This window comes from Plasmodium vivax, chromosome 10 (genome assembly GCF_000002415.2).
Source record: "Plasmodium vivax chromosome 10, whole genome shotgun sequence".
NCBI lineage: Eukaryota > Apicomplexa > Aconoidasida > Haemosporida > Plasmodiidae > Plasmodium > Plasmodium vivax.
This window is the reverse complement of record NC_009915.1, coordinates 904,991-920,334: the sequence shown is the minus strand read 5'-3', so window position 1 is coordinate 920,334 and position 15,344 is coordinate 904,991. Positions and strand designations below refer to the sequence as shown.

Genomic DNA, 15,344 nt, shown 5'->3' with positions numbered 1-15,344 from the left:
TTAATATGTGTGTTCTTCTCTCCCCTCGACTCTCTTCACACCCCTTAAAGGAGTGGACTTGCACGGGAGAAAAAAGTACCACAAAAGTGCGCCAAAAAATGCGCCGAAAAATGTGCCAAAAAATGTGCCGAAAAATGTGCCAAAAAATGTGCCGAAAAATGTGCCAAAAAATGTGCCGAAAAATGTGCCGAAAAATGCGAACACGCGCAAGTGTCAAATGGAGGAGAAAATAAAAGGCGCGCGGCACACGGCATACATCATACAGCACACATCATACAGCGCACAGCAGGGGGGGAAGAAAAATGCGACTTTCTGCAAAGATAAATTCGTCTGTGGATCCCCCACAGTTAAGCAGATTTCTTTCTTTTCTTTCTTTTTTTTTGGCCAGCATGTCTGCCTAATTTACACAAAGGCAGTCATTACAAATTGACAAATTGAGCCTCCGTAAAATCAACACATTGTGAGGATTAAGAAGGAACGGGCGTCCTTCGCGCGAACAAATGTGCATACGTACATGCACATATTACATGCGCAAATGTGTAAGTGCCATGTATGTACACATGTATGTAACGGGTATGCATTCGCGTACACACGTGCAACGCGCGCGCGATTTGCAAACGCAGCTTCGCCTCTGGGGGGGGGTTTTAAAAAACTCGAATTTTTCACTTTCAAAAAATTGAAAATGGGGTGTGGGGGAAAAATTAAGCCAAAAGGGGGAGTAAAGAATGAAGCGGCGGAATGAAGCGGCGGAATGAAGCGGCGAAGTGATGCGATGAAGTGATGCCAACGAGTGACGCGATGAAGCCAAGGGATGGAGAAACGATGGGCGCAAGAGAGGATGCGCTTATCCGCCTCGCAAAAACGCATTCCTGGCGAAACGCGTCACATATGCATATGTCTATGCGTTCACGTTAGGTGGACTTCCCCAAATCATGCACATGCGTATGGATGTCCGTGTACATACACGTAGTACTCAGCGCCGAGCGATGCGCACTTTGGTAATTAAATGGTTCACTTAAAAAGGGGGAAAAAAAAAAAACATACAACGTTTCGTACATTTAAAGTGATGCTCAGTTGGGGGAGGACAAAATGGCAGGTGACATTTTTTTTAATTATTCTGTCAAATGGGTTTTTCCGTTCTCGCGAGCGCTTGGCGCGTCACGCGGATGTGCATTCGGCATGCGCAGTTTGGAACGCGCAGTTTGCATACGCATACATTGCTTAGGCATACACTCCATATGAATACTCTCCATACATCACCTACCACTCGCGGTGGTAGAGATGGCACCAGCGGGTGAAACAGTCGCGCGGGGAGCCAATGAATGCGAAACTGCTATACGCACGCTTTTACCTATGGCAGGGGTGTATGCGCACATTCGCCACACGCCAACGAGGTTATCGCGAACGAGGTTATCACGAACGAATGCTGCCCACTGGGTTTCATGTTTCCAATGCAGGGCCATGGCGTGTGCAAAGTGAAGTTGCCTCAGCGTCAGCGCGATCTGTACCATATGTATATTATACATATACGCCGCACATGTACTTTGTGTGTATGTGCTATGCATGTATACTATACATATGGGTTTTTTTTTTTTTTTTTTTTTTTTTTTTTGTTCTTTTTCGCCTGAACGGCAAGGTGGAAATGTGCAGAAAAAGCCGCCACGCGAAATGCGCCCCCTCCGCAAATTGCTACAGGCGTGGGGGAAAACGTGCTGGTATGTCTTCGCCTGAGTGGAAACCCAATTGGGATTGCAAACGAGTTGCAAAGCGGTGAAAGGTGAAGTAGCAAGAGGAAACCTCCACATGGGTGTGCTACCATTTGTTCGTGTGGCGCATGCCCTGTTCATGTGTGATGCCTGAAATGCGCCACATGTCACTTCGCATCGCATCACTTTTTTTTTCTCATGGGAGTGGCGAGTGCTTTCATTTCATTTCACAAGGGGAATGAGGCGTACTACACACTTGCTCGTGCATGCGCAAGGGGGAAAAGCTTCACCGCGAAAGGGATGCACGAAAGGAGCTGAACACACTCCCCCCACCCATGTGGTGTGCCTGGCTAAAGAAACCCACACATGCGTATGCCACGTGTATGACGCCACATCAGCCCCCAGCGAACTGGGCCCATTTGTAGAAAAGGGGCGGCAAAGAGTGAAGGCCACACTGTAAAAAAAAAAAAAAAAAAAAAAATCGCTCAACGGGGATGCCACTTCTTACCCCAATCGTCATTTCAAATGTCATGTTTAAAAAGGGAAAACGAAACTGTAGCATCTTCTCCTCTTCATTTTCACCCGCGCGGGAGGTGAAAAAAATGCCTCCCCCCCTTTTTGCGGCATCACCTCGTGTGGGAATTTTTACAAATGCTGGGCATACGCACGTGCATAAGTGGAACCAACATTTCTGTAACACCGCCACAGGGAGGGCACCTTTTTCATGAAGGGAGAAGGTGCGCCTAACGAGCATTTCTAGGATAGCTGACAATGGCCACGATGAGACTCTCCTGTGTCACCCCAGGGAAGGTTCCCATCTGGGCGCACCACCTCCAGTCGTGTTACGGAGGGCACGGCGTGGTTTCTTTCATCTGAGCGGGCAAAAGCAGCATGTTGCATGTTCAGCCACACACATACATAGATACATACATAGATAGGTGTGCACTTATGCGAAAGGCCCCCCCTCCGGCCAAACGTGAAGACGCGAAAAGGCACAGACCAGCACACGCGCTGCCAATTGGTGTGAGCATTAATCAGGGCCTATCCGCAGCTAGACACGTGCGCCAAGTGGAGCCGCCTCGTTTTCTCGTCGCAGCATGGCCCGCATTACTCCCACCAAAGTGGGCCAAAGCAGGCCAAAGTGTCTAAACTGCCCAAACTGCTTAACTTGTTAATTGTGGCAGTTCCTGCAGTGGGGACGATGGGAGACACGCCATTTGTGGATGAGCAGCATCATACGATTGATGAGCCGTTCGGTTTACACAGTCTGTTTCTGTTTTGCAGAAGTGGATGCTCCCTCAGAGTAAATTTATTGTTGAGGATGGGGGAGCACTCTTCGATCTGCTTGGAAAAGGCGTTCGTACAATTTGCTCATTTTGGCTACACAGAAAAAGAGGACCCAACCGGGGATTGCACACATGTAGGTGGGGTTTGTCCTCCCAACCAAAAAAAAATAAATGGCATCATTGTTCCCACGGACAGGTCGAATATCGACGTGTGGGAAACTTCGCGTCAGGGTAGTCATAACTGGCTGATTGGTGGAGGGAGGGCTGATCGGTCATCCATGGGGAGTGCGAAACGGGGAGAGACGTCCCCGTGTAAAGGAGCTAAAGGCATACGTATGTACCCATGTGACACAGTAAAAGTGGACTCCTATGAGGGGGGAAAAAAGTCGCCTCGTATTTATGCCTTCCCTTTTTTTCCCACCTTGCAGTGTCAACCCCGTTGCGTTGTTTGCAAAAATTGCGGTGCTGATTATGCCGCTCCTTCGGGGAGCCACCATAAAGGGGGGGGTTGCTAAAAGGCATTTTTGTTTTTGTCCCACTGGGTGGACCTCTCCTCGCCTTTTTTTCGGGTCTCCCCGCGGTAAAAAAAAAAAAAAAGAACACAAGAGAGCGCAAGAGAACGCAAGAGAACGCAAGAGAACACAAACGGCCCCATAAATATGTCGTTCTGAAGGTGCCACTTTTTTTTTTTTTTTTTTTTTTTTTTTCTCGCAAAAACGAATGAACTTGCAAAGCGAAACAAACCGGGAAGAATCTGAGCTCTTCCTAGCGATTAAATATTAAAGTTGCCATTTTTCCCCAAAAAAAGGCGGCAAAAGGGAACAGAGGCACAGCTCGCTCGTCGGAGATGCCTTCCACAAAAGCGAGCCATTTGTACGTACACCCAAAAAGGGAACATCCCTGCAGGGGGAACATAACGGATGCGCTTCACAACATGACTATTTGAGAGATCCCCTTTTTGAAGGCGAAGAAGGCGAGAAATGATAGAAAGCGACGCAGGCAGGGAAGAAGAGGGGGGGGGAAACGAGGCGCCTTCATCGGATGGCGAATCGAGCGACGCGAGTTTTGGGCCCGCCCCGCTGGAGGCCTCCAGCCCGCGCGGAGGGGCGGCGCAGGAAGGAGAAGATGAAGGAAACGCAACCGGTGAAGAGGGAGAAGTAACCAATGAAAAGGGAGACGCAACCGCTGAAAAAGGAGACCTAACCGCTGATGCTGATGCAGACGCTGATGCGGAGGCTGACGCCGCGCCCCAGCCGCGCTCGTCACGCCGCTTTCCCGGCGATCGGCCAACCAGGGGCGCGAAGAAAAAGCGCCCGAACGACGACATATACCTGAAGAACCTGCCGACGAACAAGAACTACCAAGTGAGCTACATGCACACGGACGTAGTGACGCACGTGCTGGTGAGCAACAAAAAAAAGTACATAGTAACGGGAAGCGCAAACGGAGTGGTAAAATTCTGGTACAAAAATGTGGGGGCCATCGAATTTGTGAAACATTTTAAAATCCACTCGAGTGAAATCATTTGTTTATTCCTTTCGGAAGATGAGGAAGTCATGGGCAGCTTATCCAAAGATAAGACGTATAAACAATTTGATGTGAGTAGCTTTGACCTGAACATAATAATAAAATTAGACTTTTGTCCCCAGGCAGGCGAGTACGTCTACTCCTCTCACTTCTCTCCCACTGTGAAGGTAGCCATTTCTTCCAGCGAAAAGGCGTGCATATATATTTACAAACCTCTAGAGAGTGACGTCTGCACACAGGTAATTGACTTCCCCTCGAACGTTATTCAAATTATTAAGTACAATAGGGAGTATGACCTGTGTGTGCTGAGCGATAATAGTGGCCTCATAGATATAGTGGATGTTGAGAGCTTTCATTTCCCCAAGGGGGGGAGGAGCCATACGGGTAGTGGGACCCATCAGACAAAGGGGAGTCCCACTCGGGATAGCCAAAGTGGAGAGGAAGTCCCCCCCACGGTTAGGAAAAGACACCATCTGGGGAAGAAGCAACTCTCCTTTTCCTTCAAAAGCGAAACAGACCTATACGAATTGTGTAAATACAAAACGTATGCACTATGTGTGAGCATAAGTCCAGATGGAGAGTTCATGGCCATCCTATCTGAAACGTACTTTTTATACATTTACAAATTTGGGACGATGAAAATGTATAGAGTGTACGACGAAAGTACGGAGATGTATTTAACGGCCCAAAATGACCCCCTAAAGAAGGAGCTACATATTGATAGCCTCGACTTTGGGAAGAGACTGTTCATAGAAAAAGAAATAAAAAAACATATTAAAAGTAAAAATATAAAATTAAATATGATCACATTTGATGAGTCCAATCAGTACATCATATACTCCACCTTCATCGGAATTAAGGTCGTCAATTTTGTTACCAACCAGCTGTGCTATATCATTGGGAAGAACGAAATGAATCTCAGGTACCTATCCCTTGGACTCTATCAAAAAATCATTTCAGCCAATAAAACTAGGGCTAACATTCACGAGTCACTCTACATTAATGAGGAGAACATCTCCGATTGTGCTCTCTTCTGTACGGTGTATAAGAAGGCGCGCTTTTACGTCTTCACGAAGAAGGCCATCTCCGAACAGGAGCTGGACGACAGAGATGTGTACAATGAACAGCCGAGCAAAAATGACCTGAACTCTTTCCTTTCGTCTCCCATAAAGAAGGTAGAGCAGAGCAACAAAGAGTATAGAAGCGCCATCATTTATACCACCCTTGGCGAAATACACATTGCTCTTTTTCACAAAGAATGCAAAAGGACGGTCGAAAATTTTGCCATACACTCGACAAATGGCTACTACAACAACTGCATATTCCATCGCGTTATCAAAAATTTTATGATTCAAACTGGAGACCCCTTGGGGGATGGAACGGGGGGGGAGAGCATTTGGGGGAAAGAATTTGAGGACGAGTTTTTCGACCATTTGAATCACTCCAAACCGTTTATGGTGTCCATGGCCAACTGTGGACCCAATACTAATGGCTCCCAGTTTTTTATTACCACTGTTCCGTGCCCTTGGCTCGATTTCAAACACACCGTCTTTGGGAAAGTCACCCAGGGGACCAAGGTCGTCCTTGACATAGAGAAAGTGCGCACGGACAAAAGGGACAAGCCCCTCGACGACATCAAAATTTTGAACATCAAAATGTGCCACTAGCGTGTTTTCAGGGGGCCTCCCTCCGTTTCCACTCCACTGTGGGGTTGTTTTTTTTTTTTTCTTTTTTTGGTTGTCCTCCACCGTTTTGGTGAACCACGGGCGGGAGGGGCTATCCCCCCGCGATGGTCAACATTAAGGTGATTGAGCGAGGTTGATTCGACTTCTTAGCATAAATACCTCCCACCACTGACTTTTTAATCCTCCTGATGTGGAACACTATTTTATGCTATTCTGCGCCACACCGTTGAAGGGGTAAAAAAAAAAAAAAATCCGCGTAAAGCTTTCATCACAAAGCAGATTTCTCCAGTTGCGCTGGAAAGCCATGAGGAAAAAGCGAGGGGCGTTTAAAATGGGTGCCCCCGCGTTGTGTACAGGTGCTGCGGCAATGTGAAACACGGAGGGCGCTCTACACCCGTGGGTTGGCGGTGAGTCGAGTGAGATGCCGCCTACCTTTCTTTGCCTGCGCCAATCCCCCGGACGGAGCAAATTATCTCTTTGAGAATATACCACCCGGTAGGTGTAACGCAACTTGAGGAAAATCCCCACGCAGGCCTCTCCCCCCCGCCAAACGGAAAGGCAGCTTCACCCACCGAGCCGCTTCACCACTCAAGTCCATTTTAAAAACAAATTCATTAAAAATTAAAGTATAACTTCTTTCCTTTTTTTCTCTTTTCCCCAGTGTAAAAAAAAAACGGAAAACACTTCCACCGAGTGAAGGGCCACCCCCTCCTACCTCTTGTAGACATACGGAGGGCGCACCACCTTATCCACCGCTACATAATTTGCCGCTCTCCTGGGAACACCAAATGGTGGGTGCTGGTGAGCGGGTAGCATCATAGGGCTGGCCACTTTGGGAAGGACAACCGAATTGAGCAGTCGCGGAGTGGCACTGCCCACAAATCGGTGCTTCACAGATTTTATCAGGTCATCTCTTTGCTCTTTGAAAACCCTAACGCGGCTCGTAATGTCGTTAAAGGTCTGCTGCAGTCGGACCTTATGTCCTGGTAGCCATCTGGTGTTGTTAAACTTTTCAATGTCATCAAGTGCGTTGGCGGACAAGGTACATAACGTCTCTACAGTGTCGAACCCCGCATTCACAAAATGGACGGATATTTCAACTGGTAATTTCTGCTGCTTGAAAAACTCCACTACGAGTATTCGTTCTTGTTCCAAATCGGGATCTACAAAAAAAAAGGGGGACGTAAAAATGTGAGGTCAAATTGGGGGGTAGAAAAAAAAATGAATTCACTTGTGCAGAAGAAAAATTTTATTTTCCCTTTTCGTGGGAATCATGCTCTCCAATTGGCCGCTGCTTATCCATTAGGCAGGCTTAATGGAGACCGCCTCCATGTTGCTAAGAAACCTCCATTCCATATGGCCTCAAATCCGTGCAAGTGCTCCGGGTAGTGTTTGCACAAAAAGTCCACGATAAAGTGTATCACGTTGCTGGGCTTCCGTTCATCAATTTCCTGTGAATAATGGGGAGATGCATGTGTTTATTCGAATTTTACTCCAAAAATGGGGCTCCACTTATTACACATATTTTTTTTCTACACATGGTGAGGCTTGCCTGACGGCAGCCGCGGTAATGTGCCCCTCTTTACCTGCGCTATTCTTGCCAACAACTGGTGGACACTCGAATTCCTGCTATGAAGACTCCTCTTATTCGATTTCGTGGAGCTGCAGTTGCTGCCTGCGACTGATATTAAGTCGTCTTCCACTTTTGACTTTCCATCGGAGTTGTGCTCCGCATGGGAGCGCGCCTCGCTGAAATCTTTGGACATGTTGCCAAGCCTTCACGTGTATGTGTATGTGTGTGCAGGCGGGCATGGGCAGCTTCTTCCAGTGGGTGTTTTTGCTCGGGCGAACTGGGCAGGGTGAGTAGCGGCAACACATAGAGGCAGCATATACAGAGGCAGCACACACAGAGGAAGCATATACAGAGGCAATATATTTTTTTTCCTTTCAGCAGAATTTAAACCGGCCGAGTGCTATAGCCTTGCAATTTTTTCATTCACCACGTTTTCCTTTTTTTAACAAACGCGCCAAGGCAACCGCTCACGCACATCAAAAATGGACAAAGGGTGGGGAAGCCACACGGAAAAGGCAAAATCAAAAGGGAAAATCAAAAGTGTGGTCTAACACGTTGGACTTACTTCCCTGCCGTCCAGTACGTTTATTATGCCTACCCCTTCAAAAGCATAGCGTGAAAAAAAAAAAAAAAAAAGAAAAATATTCCCCGTGAAGTACCTCACCCGTTCTTTCTTATACACACGAGGTAACCTCTTGAATGTAAAGAAAAAAAAAAAAAAAAAAACGATAGAAATGTTCCTCCTGCGATGTTGTTTTTAAGGGGTAAGCAATATTCGCAAAAGTGCCCAACATGCTTTATATGTATACCAATTTTGCAAAGCCACAAAAATTGCACTACATGTGTTTGTGTAGACCCATGGAAGGAACGCCACGTCGAACGGCTTTGCAATTCGCAGACAGTTTGCCCTTTTCAAATAACTTCCTTCCATTTTGGAATGTAAAAGTTACTGTATTAGCGGTTCAGGTAAATTCTCAGTTCGTGTGCGCAAACGGGTGGCACATTTCGCGCTTTTGCCTGAACGGTTAATAAAAAAAAAAAAAATAACAAAATAGCAAAATAGTAAAGTAGCAAAGTAGCAAAGTAGCGAAATAGAAAAAAAAAAAAAAAAAAAAAAAAAAGCCAAAACGGATACTCAACTGGCTAGTGCTAGCTGGTCACGCACAAATGGCGAAGGAGATCCTCTTTGCAGAAAAGACTGCTACATAATGGGGCATGTCCAGGATAACCACCTCGAGTGCGTATAACGTCTCAGCGGCTTCTAACTGACGGGGTTGTCCTTTTCCGCGCTTGGAACAAATTCACCGTAGTAAAAAAAAAAAAAAACGATAAACAGGCACATTAGTGTGAGTCCCTAAATTTTTTTTTTTTTCCACCCATTTTGGCTTAAATGACAAACGCGCTATGAACACGCAGATGGATGGTTCTCTTTCCAAAGGGACGTACAAAAAAGGAATGAGCGATCGCAGAAATCTTTTTAGAGGCGCAAAATTCTAAAAGCGCTCCTTTTCTGCGGGGAAAACACACACCAGGTTAAGAAACATGATCGGTGTGATGGAAGGGGAGAAGCGAATTTCCTCGCGCAGCATGCTGCACGTAGACCCCAAATCGGGTTCGTAACTTCGCCCAACTTTGCATGTTCCAAGAGTGAACCTGCTTCCACATTTGATGTAACGCAAATGGACGAAGTTTTCCATGCGTACTGCTGAAGCGGGATGGCCGTGACCCTCTTAAAAGTAGAAAAAGGACCTACTGTGCATTTCCCCCTTTTTTCTAAAACCAGTTGTACAAACGTATTTAACCGCTTTTTTTTTGTTCCCCGTTTGAGCGCACTAACAAAATGCACTGCCCCAACCCTAACGCGTTGCAAGCAAAGGCACGACCCCAGTGCAGCGCCACCCCGTAGAAGCAAATTTTACATTTAACACCATATGTTTAGAAGAAGAACCGAACGACCTGCTGCGTGTTAAAGGGGCAAAAAAAAAAGAAGCATGCGCGAAATGTTAAGCGGTGAAAAATAAAAATATGACCAAATGGCTTTTACGTATAGACCCTAGAGGCGAACACTCTCCGTTTTCTAACCTTATCTGAGGGGGTTTGCTACGGCACAATTCTCAAAAAAAAATTCCCACCATAGGGGTAATACTATGTACTGCTTAAACGCGCAACTCTTATAAGTTCTCTTAAAAATGATTCCCTCAAGAAGGGGCGAATAAAAAGGCACATGAATGTAAGTGCGTTTGCTCATACGTACGCATCCCAAGAGCGCTCAAAAGGCCAGCATAAAACAAAACAGGCATTACTTTTCCCAAACTGTTCCCCCAATAAAGCATGTACATTGGAGTGCTGTCGAAGAAAGTTGACTCCAAATTTGACTTGAAAAATGACTCCAAATTTGGTGGTGCCCCTGTGTGGTTACATGGGAAAGAACCAACGAACTTCCATTTAGAGTGTCCCACATGCAAAAATAATTTGACGTTTTTATTTCAACTGTCAACGTCTTACAACGAGTACGTAAGAGTGCTGTACTTGTTTTGCTGCCTGAACAGTGGGAAGTGCAACGTGAACAGGAACAGCTGGGTGTGCATTAAGGGGAAAAAGAAGCTATTTCAAAATGGGGGTGGTGATCAAGTGGGCCCAGAGTTGGAGATAAACGGTTGGGATAAAAGCGAAATGTGTCACAATGGAAGAGCAAATCGGAGTGATCCCCAAAAAGGGGTCTTCCCCAATTGTAGCAGCACAAATGGGAGACAACCCATTTTTGATTTCTCAAGTGAAAATATAAAAAAAGAGGACTCCCTCACACAAGGTGCAAGTTTTATGGAGGAAAAATTAATCGACTGGAAATCCTTATTTTCGAAGAGTGCCACGGAACAGAAAAGGAATAACTCCTCATTATTTGGCAACGCCATTAGTGCATCCTTTACTGGTGCAAATGAAAAACTAAGAGGGAACAACTCATCCGTCGTGGGTGATAATTCTTTGCTAAGTGAACCTAACGGGGGGGGCAAACTCCTTGGGATGCCCCAAACGGGGCAAAAAGATGAAAACTTCATAGTAGAAGGGACAAGTTGTAATCTGCCCACTTTTTACATTTCCCTAATTGAAGACGATGGAGATGACTGCGGACGGGGAGACTACCTCTATGAAAAGGCGAAGAAAATGCATGAAACGTATGAACAGCGGAATAGGGAAAACACCGAAGAGGACGCAGATTTGGCGATGGGAAATGATCACGATCTGGACGACATTGGCGACATCGAATTCTTTGAAAATGATTTTAACGGGTGTGTAAAATTTTATTCCTACTTAAGTAAAAACTACAGTCAAATATTAAGGTATTCCTATAATGGGAAATTTTTATATATGTACAAATCCACAAAGAAATACATCAAAGGGCGAACTATGGTATGTGCACACTGCGGGAGCAAGCTCCTCTTCGAGGTGCAGTTCTTTTCCACTTTTGTCTATCAGATAGAGAGAAAACTTGAAGAAGAAAAGGATAACCTTTGCGGCAATTCGCTGAACAATTTCAACGTGGGGAATGTCATCATATTCACATGCGAACGGGACTGCGTTACGGTGGATGACATGTATTCATATGAGCGCGTCGAGTTGGAAGTTTTTTAGCGGTGGGGGCATTCGCATCGCCGCGGAGTTGGAGGCAACTCTTCGCTGCGTTAACTCCCCTTTGGGCATATATTTTTTTTTATTTATTTTTTTTTCCTTTTTTTGTCGTCTTAAAAGCGTCCCCTTGAAGGGAATTACAACACATTCGAATGTGCGGGTTGGAAAAAATTACATTCGCACAGGTGGGGGGGGCGCGCCGCATGGCCACTGCGCAAGGTTACTCACAGCTGCGGCGCTTTCCACCCGACGCGGCGATTTACTTACTGGGGCGGCACGGCCACTGGTCAGCCGCTCACCCCACCCGTTAACCCCCTCGGGGGAACTCCCCTAAAAGGTAAAATTCTTCGTCACGAACATCGCCCAGGGAAATTTAAGCCTCAAGCTCCTATTAAATATTTTCTCGATCGGAATTTCAAACCTCTTGCAGAAGGCGACGGTTATTCTGGGGTCCATATAATTAATTTTAGACGTCCCCAGGGCAATTGTCTTGTTGTCATCGCGTACCTTCATTTGGTGCTTTAGCTGCTCCACTTTCTTGATGAGCGCAATTAGCTTCTTCTTGCAGGACTCCTCCTTCATGTTTTCCTTCACCTTGTTGGGTCTTAACGACCCATCTAAGGCAACAACCTTCGACACAAAGGTGAAGCTTTGCTCGTTCATCCCCTTTTTCAGGTACTGCAGGTATTTTTTATACTCCTTTATATCTTCGCTGTAGATTTCTATTTGCTTCTTTATTTTTGACATGGCTGAGTCGTGCTGCTTGGGGACACTCCTCTGGTGGTTACACAGAATGGCAACTTCTCTATTAGCGTTGTTGAAGAAGTTGATGAGTTCGTTCACATTTGAAACGTCCACTTCTATGGGCGAGTTCTTCTCGCTGGCGTGGATGCCTCCCAACGCGTTGGTGTTGCTTCTGCTCGGGGGGGGTGCAGTGTCACCCGGTGCGGTGTCGCCATCGTCCTGCTTCTTTTTCTCCCCCTCCTCGCCATCCCCGCTTGGCTCATTTTGCGTGGAGTCACTCGTATCGCTTAGAATACTCGTCGACGAAGTGGCGTTCCCGAGCTTCCTCTTTTTCCTCTTGGGCAAATCATCGTAGCAAGAGAGCAGCGGGTCCGTCGGTTTGCCCCGAATTTCTTTTATCCTTTTCAGCTGCTGATCTAGGGTAATTGACGCGTTGTACGTACGGAACACCTTGGCCGACAGCGTCGGCATAATTTCCTTCAAATAATCATTTAGCTTTGAGCAGTTAATTTGATCAAACACCCCCTCATCTTTGTGCTTCTTCTTGCAAAATATGATCATGTTGATGTATGCTTGCTTGTCTAGCTTCACCGTGTTAAAATACCGAATGCTGTCTTTTCCTAGAAAGTCAAAAGTTAAGTAGCAGTGGTCTTCCTCTATGTCGTCTAAATTTTTCGGCAGCGGGAGTTTGCCGCTGCCTTTGTGGTCACTTTCGTTTGGGGTGGTTCCTTCATTGGGGGGTTCCCCGTTGGCGGTTTCTTCACTGCCGTTTTTGACCTTGCTCTTCTCCCCTTTGCTCTTCTCCCCTTTGCTCCTCTCCCCCTTGCTTCTCTCCCCCTTGCTCCTCTCCCCCCTGCTCTCGTTCTTAATGGGCACCTCGTGGGAAAAGCTCACGTGCTCCACCCTCAAACTGCAGCAGCCCACCGTGTCGGCCTCCTCATCTATGTCTTTCTCCCCCCCGACTCTTAAGGCCAAAAAGTCTATCAAATAAACGGCGGTGCCTAGCTGCTTGTCCAGGATGCTTTTGTTCCTCATTTTGTGCCTATAATCTTCCCTAATTTTATGAACACATGATTTTAGCTTCCTCGCATTTTCGTATTTCAGAAAATCTTTATAGCCCTTAAATTTGGATTGGGCAGATAAAAACGTATATTTTAACTGATCGTTTATGCTGTCCTTGTAGTATGCTAGCCACGTTACCTTATTGTCATGGTAGGTATCTCCCCAGCAGTGGCCACACATGTCGTCGTACAATCGAGGGACAGGGGCGTCTTTGCTTATATTTATTACGACATCTTCTGGGAATATTCTTTTTTTTAGCAACCCCTGTTTGGGGTGTTCTCCTCTGCCTCTAAATAGACCAGGCGGCTCCGCTTTGTTGCTCGAAATTTTTTCCCGAATCCAGTCAACCAGGGCGTATGTATATGGTAGTTCTTTTTCTGACCTCAATTTTTTTTCCTCTTCTTTTTCTTCTTTCGTTCTATTAAGTTTTTCTTCTCTTAGCTTAACTAGGTGATCTTTGATTGGCATAAAATCGATAAATTTAAAATTAGATATGTCTCCTTTTTTCAATTTGCTTTCATTTTCTTGTCTTATTATGTTATCCTTTTCTAGGGTACATATGAAGGTTCTGAAAAAATTTAATATGAACTTCTCCTTGGTACAGTAGTCACTGCCTATTACGCTGCACCAGTAGGTAGCTAACTCCTCTGCTTTTTCATTTAACTGTAATTTGATGCTTTTGTAAAAAATGGGAATATTGTGTTGCACATAGGGGGGGGAAAAAATAAGACCCCGATGCTCTAAGTAATGCCACTGAACATCCGTTTGATGATCGATCTTCTCCCACCATCTATTTATGGGTTCGAAATTTTCTTCTGTTTTTTTAACTACCTTTTTGGGTCTTTTATTTGTTTCTTTCTTGACTTTACTTTCTCTCTTTTTTACCACTTTGGCAGCTGTGGGCTTCCCATCCGTGTCTTTTTTTTCCTTTACACTTGATTTTCTTTTTTTCACCACCGCGTTTTTTTTTTCTGTCTTGTTGTTGCTAGTAGTGGGGTTTTCCTTAGCTGCATCCCCTGCGTTGGCAGCTGCCTTACCCTTTTTCACCACTTTACATTCGTTTAGAGGAGCTTCTTTGCTTTCCTTCGCACTCGTTTTCGACTTGGTCTTTCGAATAACGGTGCTCGTCTCTTTCTTCAAAACTGTCTTACTATTGCTCTTCACAATCTTCTTCGCTTTCGTCTCCTCCTTCTTACCTTCACTTATTTGTTTCGAGTCGTTTAATTTGATGCAGCAGTTTTTTTTCTTAATATTTTCAATCAATATGTCGTCATCGGATGTGACGTTATCGCCCTTATCGGGGTGTTCGCTCCTCTCCATGGTGCACGGGAAAAAATACAAAAAAAAATAAATAAAAACGGACTGGTAACGCGGTTCCCCCTTCCGGTGAATTCACATATCTACGTACTGGGCCTATTTTTAACCAACTACTATCACAATCTGTTTGGCTGTGCCCACATACACTTTAGGCAACTGCGCATGATTCGAGGCCTTTCCCTCAGATGTGCGTCCAAAAAAAATAGCAAAAGGGGAAGTAATTTGCGAGTGTGGTGCCAATACGGTACGTTGTGCGCTCCTACGTACGCTTGAGATGCCACTTCGCATGTGCAGGGTGGCCTTAAAATGAGTCGCTGCGAATGATTGTTCGTTCACGCTTTGCGAATAGAACAGGACTAAGCTGCGACGGGGGTGCCCATAAGCGCTGCAAATTTTTATTCTCATAAAGGGGCTGGCTGGCTCCCCCGCTGCGACTTCCGCGATTTCTACGATTGCCACTACTGCAGTGCTGCTGTGCTGCGGCCTCCTCCTGGGCACCCTCCGCTTTTCCTTCTTTTCCGGCTTGGGTATACACTTGCTATACATAAAAAAACGTTCCGTGAAAAGGGAAATTTTTGTTTTCTCCCCTCCAGTTCATATAAAAATTTCGTGTGACAAAAAAAGTTGCGAAAAGAGCCAAATGGGCTATCTGGGGAATTGCTCAAAACGTGTGCTGCGTTGGTACATCACGTGAAAACAAAATGAATTGCAGAGCGGCCACAAATGAACTGCAGAGTGGCCACAAATGAGTTGCAGAGCGGGCACAGATGAATTGCAGGGCGGCCTCAAATGAATAGCAGAGCGGCCTCAAATGAAT

At 45.8% G+C, this 15,344-nt stretch overlaps 4 protein-coding genes across 4 annotated transcripts; 2 read left to right on the top strand and 2 right to left on the bottom strand.

Annotated features, from left to right (window-relative positions):
- Window positions 1-3,972: 3,972 nt before the first annotated feature.
- On the top strand, window positions 3,973-6,186 carry PVX_098070 (cyclophilin, putative; the record flags this gene model as incomplete). Its single annotated transcript, XM_001613224.1, has 1 exon — window positions 3,973-6,186. One exon carries the CDS (start codon window positions 3,973-3,975, stop codon window positions 6,184-6,186), a length of 2,214 nt encoding a protein of 737 aa, XP_001613274.1.
- Window positions 6,187-6,915: 729 nt separating this feature from the next.
- On the bottom strand, window positions 6,916-8,395 carry PVX_098075 (hypothetical protein, conserved; the record flags this gene model as incomplete). Its single annotated transcript, XM_001613225.1, has 3 exons — window positions 7,791-8,395; window positions 7,550-7,655; window positions 6,916-7,367 (listed from the first exon to the last, which is right to left on the bottom strand). The coding sequence occupies exons 1-3, from the start codon at window positions 7,968-7,970 to the stop codon at window positions 6,916-6,918; spliced, it is 738 nt and encodes a 245-aa protein (XP_001613275.1). The 5' UTR covers window positions 7,971-8,395.
- A 1,443-nt stretch (window positions 8,396-9,838) lies between these two features.
- Window positions 9,839-11,407, top strand: PVX_098080 (hypothetical protein, conserved; the record flags this gene model as incomplete). The annotated part of the gene is made up of 1 exon (XM_001613226.1): window positions 9,839-11,407. Exon 1 carries the CDS (start codon window positions 10,109-10,111, stop codon window positions 11,405-11,407), a length of 1,299 nt encoding a protein of 432 aa, XP_001613276.1. The 5' UTR covers window positions 9,839-10,108.
- Window positions 11,408-11,734: 327 nt separating this feature from the next.
- PVX_098085 (topoisomerase I, putative) lies at window positions 11,735-14,539 on the bottom strand (the record flags this gene model as incomplete). The annotated part of the gene is made up of 1 exon (XM_001613227.1): window positions 11,735-14,539. The coding sequence occupies exon 1, from the start codon at window positions 14,528-14,530 to the stop codon at window positions 11,735-11,737; it is 2,796 nt and encodes a 931-aa protein (XP_001613277.1). The 5' UTR covers window positions 14,531-14,539.
- Window positions 14,540-15,344: the final 805 nt, after the last annotated feature.